Genomic DNA, 8534 nt, shown 5'->3' on the forward strand with positions numbered 1-8534 from the left:
GTGCATTAAAAAGTTAGGGTTTCAATTTGCGAAATACTCATGATTAAAAATTTCGGAAGATTTAAACCCCACCTAATAACGGGAGACTTGTAATATGAACTTGATTGGGGACAAACACTTGATTATATATATATATATATATATATATATATATATATATATATCATATATCATATATATATATATATATACTACACACACAAATATATATATATATATATATATATATATATATATATATATATATATATATATATATATATATATATGATATATATATATATTATATATATATATATATATATATATTATATATATATATATATATATATATATATATATATATATATAGTGTGAGTGTGTGTGTGTGAGTGTAGCCATTGTGTATCAAAATAAAGTTCCTTCTGTTCCCCGAGGCAAAAAGATCCCTACCTGAGCCTATTTCCGCACAGGGCCTCGTAGCGGGTCGTGACTTTTGCCTCCCTGAGAAGTAAGTGACAAAGCTTAAATCTATGGCATTCAGGTGAGGCCTAACGAAGCCTTGTTTGGTGGGGAAACTGCGCTTCCAACTGACGGATTTTCTCTCTTTCCCTTTCCCTACTTTTTTTTTTTTTTACTTATTTTTTTTTAAGAGAGGGGAGGGCTTCGTATAAAAGGAAGACCTTTTCCTTCAAACACCCTAGTACCAAAGGGTCTGTTCTCGGAGGCACTTGGCTAAAGACCGAGCGGTTTACTTCTCGTACTCAGGTGAATATTTATTTCTTTTTTTTAAAATCATTTGATTATTTAAAATGATTTGTCATGCCCCGCCTTCCATTAACTGAAATTCGTATTAGTGACCTCCTTTTCCGCATCGGTTAGTGATTGATTGGTTCCTTTTGCCAAGATTCAAAATGACTTGCATAAATGCGCGCGTATAGAAACATACCTGCCAATTAATGAATAGAATTCATCTTCACTACCACTAAAGTTTTTCATACATTCGTTAGTTTCGTAATGTGAAACATAGTGATAATGACAGTTTCACAAAGGCAAAGCAAGATCACCATAATCATCTTCCTTTCACTGATTAACATTGTTGTTTGCTTATATTATTTCATCCAAGAAACAGATGTTGCTGAAAAAAAACTAAAACCATTTCTATTTTTTGCAGTCAGACATCATGTGTGATGACGAAGAGACAGCGGCCCTCGTCTGTGACAATGGTTCCGGCATGGTGAAGGCTGGCTTTGCGGGGGACGACGCCCCCAGAGCGGTCTTCCCCTCCATAGTCGGACGCGCCCGTCACCAGGGCGTGATGGTCGGTATGGGCCAGAAGGACGCCTACGTGGGCGACGAGGCCCAGAGTAAGAGAGGCATCCTCACCCTCAAATATCCCATCGAGCACGGCATCATCACTAACTGGGACGACATGGAAAAGATCTGGCATCACACCTTCTACAACGAACTTCGCGTCGCTCCCGAAGAATCGCCCACCTTGCTCACCGAAGCGCCATTAAACCCGAAGGCGAATCGCGAGAAGATGACCCAGATCATGTTCGAGACCTTCGCCATGCCCGCCATGTACGTCGCTATTCAAGCCGTCCTGTCCTTGTACGCTTCCGGGCGCACGACTGGTTTGGTTTGCGATTCGGGCGACGGAGTGACGCACAACGTCCCCGTATACGAAGGGTACGCCCTCCCTCACGCCATTCTTCGACTTGACCTCGCGGGTCGAGATCTCACTGTGTACCTGATGAAGATCATGACGGAGAGAGGCTACTCCTTCACCACCACCGCCGAGCGCGAGATCGTCCGTGACATCAAGGAGAAGCTCTGCTATATCGCCCTGGACTTCGAGAGCGAGATGAACGTCGCTGCTGCTTCCTCCTCCGTTGACAAGTCCTACGAGCTTCCCGATGGACAGATCATCACCATCGGTAACGAACGCTTCCGCGCTCCCGAGTCCCTATTCCAGCCATCATTCCTGGGAATGGAATCCGTCGGCATTCACGAGACCGTCTACAACTCCATCATGAGGTGCGACATTGATATCCGGAAGGACTTATTCGCAAACACCGTCTTATCGGGGGGCTCGACCATGTACCCCGGCATCGCTGACAGGATGCAGAAGGAGATCACTTGTCTGGCGCCGTCGACGATCAAGATCAAAATCATCGCTCCTCCAGAGCGGAAGTACTCCGTCTGGATCGGCGGTTCCATACTGGGCTCGCTCTCCACCTTCCAGTCGATGTGGGTCACGAAAGAAGAGTATGATGAGTCGGGACCAGCCATCGTGCATCGTAAATGCTTCTAGTACATTGTATTTTTACATTGTATTTTGTAATGTTTGTATTTCTTGACATCGATATCATGATTCCATTGTCTTGCTCATCATCTCAAAAGCCTTTCTGTTTTGTCTTTCCTTCCGTGGACATTGTTATATTTTATGCTAACGTTAACTACATTATTTTAAGCACATACTATTTTTTATTTAAACCGATTGCTACCAGATATCTGAAACAATCTTTGAAATGTTTATTGAGATCATTGTATATAATTTGTAATAAAACAGGAATTTGTTTATCCGAGTGCATAATTATGCATTAAATTGATAAAAATAAAATTGGAACCACACACACACACACACACACACACCACACACACACACAGAGAGAGAGAGAGAGAGAGAGAGAGAGAGAGAGAGAGAGAGAGAGAGAATATGCTTCATTATCAACGGTAACGTAAATCTAAAGATACGACAACAGTAACATCCTTAATGATACGATGAGGTTAAACTTTACCACTCAGAGAGGAATGAAACTAACAGACCAAAATAATTTTGAACCTAGAATGAGGCCTTCGCCAACTAGTATGTCTCACATGAAAATCAAGTCCTTCCTCGTCGTTTAATTTTTTCGTCACATAACATTTATAATCTTTTTTGGCGGCGCCGATGGATAGATTAACTGAATCACCAATTACGTAAAATTATGAATCAATCATTATCTTTTCTCGAGCACTCGAGGGACAGAAAGACTAAAGTTTACCTGGAGAGAATTTTGTCTAACCCTTCCTGAAGTATACGGAACAAACTTACACACCTTTGATATATGACATTTTCCAAGTGGAACTTCAGAAGGACAAAGAATGTGAAAATGTTTTTTTCACTAAAGAGCTACTCATGAATGAAACTAGGTTCTTAGTTTTTGCTGTTGTACCTCATCTGGTTTTTAGTGTTTATTTATTTCTTTATTTCTCTATTTTCCTCTGTGTATTGGTTTTGCTTTCCTTATATGACATTTTTAACTTGGGGGTGGAGCGTGACGGGAAATAGTAATAATATTTATTATAAATTAATGGACAGAAAACAAATTCTAATCACTAAGAATAAACGAGCAGTGAAGATGATTTTGTCATGCATTCTTGAAAACACGAACGAACTAACCCAGTATGACTTAAAACAATAAATAGCAAAATCGACTAATCCTTATGTAACTTCTTCAAGTGAAGGATTCACTCACGAAAAATAAAGTAATCACGAGACTAAATACGTAAAACAAAGAAACTCGGTTGTATGTTATCTATATAATAAAAGGGATTCTTTTGGAATGAAAGAATTGCCTTTAGCGGACAATATTTGAAAATGTATGACACAATAATCGTAGAAAAAACAAACAAACAGAAGCTCTACCATTTCCGTTTATTTGCATGGTGTTTCAATATCAGAAAGCGAAGCTTACTAGGGCCGTGGCGGGCAGCAGCAAGGGATAAAAAGGCCATGGGGCTAGCAATCTCATCCCAAAGGAACTGTTGAAAACGGGGAGGTAACCTCCTGTAGTCACAAGATCTAATTGTTTATGTATATATATGTGGTGTGTGTTTGCATGTATATGTATGTATGTATGTAATATATATATATATATATATATATGTATATACATACATATATAATAAAAGGAATCCATAAAAACACTATATTGCAGAGATTGCTGTCTCTCTCTTCAGGTAGATGAATGAGAAAAGTTACAGAAAAGGTGGTATTTATGCCAAGAGGTCCATCCACAGGTAAGCCAATTTAGGTCACTCCTGCTGATAATCTTCCTTTAATCTTTTTAACTGTCGGTTGAATGAAAACCTTGTCGATGACATCTGTGTCCCACTCCCTTTGAGATATTTATTACCTGCCTCTCTTTAATTAGGGCCGATTCCATCATTTGACTCTTGTACCGGCAGTTGCTGCTATAAATTATACATGACAAATTCCAGTTTATACTATGGTTGTGTTCATTTATATGGCTGAAAATAGCTGGGTTCTGTTGTCCATACCTAACTGACCGTTTGTGCTGTATTAATCTCTGGGGAAGTGATATTCCTGTAAATCCAATGTAAGATTGGTCACAGTCCAGCAATGGGATTTCGTAAACGCCTGTGTCCTTGGGCGATGTCTTTTGTTGGACGTTAATCAGGGATTTGGCTAAGGTATTTGGGTAAGTAAATGCAAAAGGGTTAGATTTTCCGAGGGTCTGGGTCACCGTCTTAATCCTGTCCAGGTGTGGAATTTTCATTTTATTGTTGGGTGTGTCTGGTCTTGTTTTGAGAGGGTCGGTAGAAAATTATGTTTGCTTTGTGAATTGCTTTCTCAATTATATGGTCAGGATACCTTGAAGACGAAAGCTGGTTACAAATTAGTTCAAATTCTTTTTCCAGGAATTCTGGAGAACAAATTCGTAAGGCTCTTAAGAATAGGTTGCTGGCTACGCCTATCTTGATAGGAATGTCATGATAGCTGAAGTAGTGAATGTAGGAAAGTGAGAACGTTGGTTTTCTGTATATGGTAAATTTGTATTCTGTCGTGTCTCTGACTATTAAAACATCAAGAAAAGGAATTTTGTTGTCTGCTTCCCATTCAACTTTAAATTTGATGTGAGCCCTAATGCGTTTAATTCTGAAAAGAATGAATTAAAATTGCCCCATTTATCATACCGAAATTTTAGAATATCATCTACATATCTCATCCACAGCATGATTTTGGGTTTTATTGCATTTATTGCTGTAGTTTCAAAGTATTCCATGTACATATTGGCTAAAACAGGACTTAAAGGACTACCCATGTTACACCGAATTTTTGCTCATAGAATGATTCCCCGAATGAGAATACGTTATTAGATACACATAATTCAACTAACTTTATTATTTTGTCTAGCGCCAATGGGAAATGATCTGAATAAGGGGATAATTTTTCCCTCAAAAACTTAAGAACGTCCTATACTGGTACTTTTGTGAACAGGGAATCTACCTCAAGGCTTAAAAGTTTTATGTTGTGAAGTGGTATATGTGCTTCTCTGAATTTGTGACAAAAATCTTCCGAATGTTTAATTTGTGACAAAAATCTTCCGAATGTTTAAAGCTCCGGCACATGAAACGATGGGTCTGAATGGAAGGTTGTCTTTGTGAGTTTTGGGTAGGCCATAAAAGTAGGGTAGTTTAGGATTAATTACTTTAAATTTCTCTAAAAGTTCAATGCTCTTTTTGTCTTGGCCAGTTGATCTTACTTTCCGAAAAAATTCTGTGGGGACGTTTTGGAGGGGATTCTTAGTCAGCTTGTCGTAAGTGTTAGTGTGGAATTCTGTTATAACAGAACATTTTACCAGTCAGATATACATATCTATCTATCTATCTATCTATCTATCTATCTATTATCTATCTATCTATCTACTTATCTATATATAGATATATATATATATATATATATATATCACATGATAACCTCGACAAAAATGTATATAGTGAACTTTCATACAGCTTTTTATATAAAAACACCTGTAGTGATGATTTCATGCTTGAAAGCATATGTTAATATAGTCCCGTGAATTTGAAAACCCCTTTTCTGAATCTATACAACAACGATAGCTCTGCACTTGGGAATTTCTGTTATTAGACGTGCGTGAATTCTATTCCGTGAACTCCTGATTACAGTAAAGAGATTATATGATATAGCATAGGCATTGCTGTGAAGATCAGATGAGAAATAGCTTGATTTTGGTTTTGGTAAATGAACAATTTTTTACTTCTCGATTTTACCAAAATAATTTGAAGCAAAATAACTCGCACAAAGATGAGTAACTTGCGTTAAAATGTACGAAACTAAGAGAAAAAATGACTATCCAAAAGGATCTTCCTGTCTCCCATCCTCGCCTTAGAAGGAGTTGAGTTAAATACAGAATTTAGGCTAAAAGCCAAGCACTGGGACCTATGAGGTCATTTAGCGCTGATATGGAAATTGACAGTACAGGGTTTGAAAGGTGTAACGGGAGGAAAACCTCAAAGCAGTTGCACTATGAATCAAGTATTAGGAGAGGGTGGAAAGTAAGATGAAGATAGAGAATATGAAAGGAGGTACAGTAAAAGGAACGAGAGTGGTTGCAGCTAGGGACCGAAGGCATGCTGCTGCAAAGAACCTTAAGTAATGCCTACAGTGCACTGCATGAGGTCCACTGACAGCACTTCCCCCCTACCGGTTCGCCTTAGAAGGAAACCACGAGACAGCAGAACCAAACTACGAGAAAAAATGTTCCCTCCTACTGTAAAAGGAGAGAAGGGTGAAAACCCCTTTGTTATGTATCAGAAAGCCGCACCTACAGTCGGTTCTGTTTCAAACTTATTTAAGGAAGCTATGACCACCACTAACATGTTTACCAACGTCTTGAAATTACTGCAGAAGATCTTGCTTATTTGAAATGACTTGAGAGAGAGAGAGAGAGAGAGAGAAAGAGAGAGAGAGAGAGAGAGAGAGAGAGAGAGAGAAAGAGAGAGAGGAATATGGGGTTAACATTAGCTTAACGTAGGTAACAGGGACTACTTATTTAAAATAAGAGAGAGAGAGAGAGAGAGAGAGAGAGAGAGAGAGAGTTAACATTAGCTTAACGTAGGTACTAGAGACTGTGAAATTAAAATGAGAGAGAGAGAGAGAGAGAGTCCATGCGGGAGAGAGCGCGCAGAATGAGAGAGAGAGAGAGAGAGAGAGAGAGAGGCTTTAACGACCTCAGAAGCAATTTCACGGCATCCGATGTATTCCGAGAGCAGACTACAGTGTCGGTGTTAGCTCCACTCTCGCAAGTTTCGGATTCCATATTTTACGTCTATGATTTCAATGACTTCTCGGGCTGTCGTAAACCCAGGCTTTATAAAATGTCTTAAAGCCATTGAAGGACTTTTGGAGTATGTGTATATTGGTGCGTTTCTTTAATTATTGTCAAAATAAAAAGGGGAAAATACAGACAAGTGTTTGATAACTGCGGCCACAATAAAATGTAATGAAAAGATGAATGATCTCTTTTATATATGGTTTTTACGATATATTCTTGCAACGTATTACAAATAAACACACTAAAAAAAAAATCAGTGATTAACGCTGCAGGAGTTAGAATAATCACAATAACATTAGCAGTATGACATCTTTGAAAGGAGAGATATAATCTCGACTATTTCTTACATATTTTCTATAAGGTACGATTTAGAAGATTGTCTACATTAGGTTTAATTTACGAATTAATCAAATACCAAATACGTGAAGGTATTAATATGATAAAATAACTCTAAAAATAAATCTTCATTTAAATAAAAAAACAGGCTTCAAAAGCAGATATAAATTAATACCTATTTTTACAGAGGCAAGCAAAAACCTAAGATTTATGCAAAATTCACAGCAATCTTGCCAGTAAGGCACAACAGAGCGAAAACTGAAAAAAGTGAGATTTGTGTCCATAAAAGAGACTCCAGTTACACCTAAAAGTCAAGCTCAGATCTTTTATTGCCCGCTGCTTGCCAGAGGGATCGGGGACCTAATCCTCGCAAGAGCTGAGTAAACCCCGAAGTAATCAAATAAATTCGCGACAACAGGAGGCACAAATATATACCCTCCCCGTTTACGACACGAGCTAATAATCTTCGCGATGTGCCATTTCATCTTCGCTTTGATTTTCAGAAGACTTAAGCATATCAGCGGCTCTGCGAAACATCGTTGGAACGTTCGCATCTCTTTTACGACTGCGAGGAGACTCCCTCGGTGTTCGGTGTTTGTTTTTAAGTGCCTGGCTCACTTGATACAAAGGCAGTTTGTCAGGGGGATTTCAGTTATCTATCTTATTTATTTGGGGCACCTCTTGATTAAAAAAATCTGAGCCTTTCTTGTACAAAGTTATGCAGTTATTTTTCCTCCAATATAAAATGTTCTGTGGCGATCCAGCTGTGATAGAAGCACTGATTTTGGTTTTAATTAAAACTATGAAACTAATCATCGGATATAAAAGTAAATAAAGGCTCTTTGGTAAATTAAATGAAGTAACAATGAGTTTATATATATATATATATATATATATATAGTATATATATATATATATATATATACTAGATATATATATATATATATATATATATATATATATATATATATATATATATATATATAAAACGCTGTATTAGGCAATGCATCAAGAGCGGTAATAATTAAGACGTGCTATATAACAACAGAGAAACAAAACACAAACCCTGCC

At 37.8% G+C, this 8534-nt stretch overlaps 1 protein-coding gene across 1 annotated transcript; it reads left to right on the forward strand.

Moving 5' to 3' along the window:
• Positions 1-1162: 1162 nt before the first annotated feature.
• Positions 1163-2451, forward strand: LOC135201465 (actin, alpha cardiac muscle 2-like). Its single transcript, XM_064230433.1, has one exon. It carries the CDS (start codon positions 1163-1165, stop codon positions 2294-2296), a length of 1134 nt encoding a protein of 377 aa, XP_064086503.1. The 3' UTR covers positions 2297-2451.
• Positions 2452-8534: the final 6083 nt, after the last annotated feature.

The sequence above is a fragment of the Macrobrachium nipponense genome, chromosome 28 (assembly GCF_015104395.2).
Source record: "Macrobrachium nipponense isolate FS-2020 chromosome 28, ASM1510439v2, whole genome shotgun sequence".
In the NCBI taxonomy this organism is placed as follows: domain Eukaryota; kingdom Metazoa; phylum Arthropoda; class Malacostraca; order Decapoda; family Palaemonidae; genus Macrobrachium; species Macrobrachium nipponense.

Coding starts and splice junctions, on each gene's coding strand:
- LOC135201465 (XM_064230433.1), top strand. CDS start 1,163: ATGTGTGATGACGAAGAGACAGCGGCCCTCGTCTGTGACAATGGTTCC.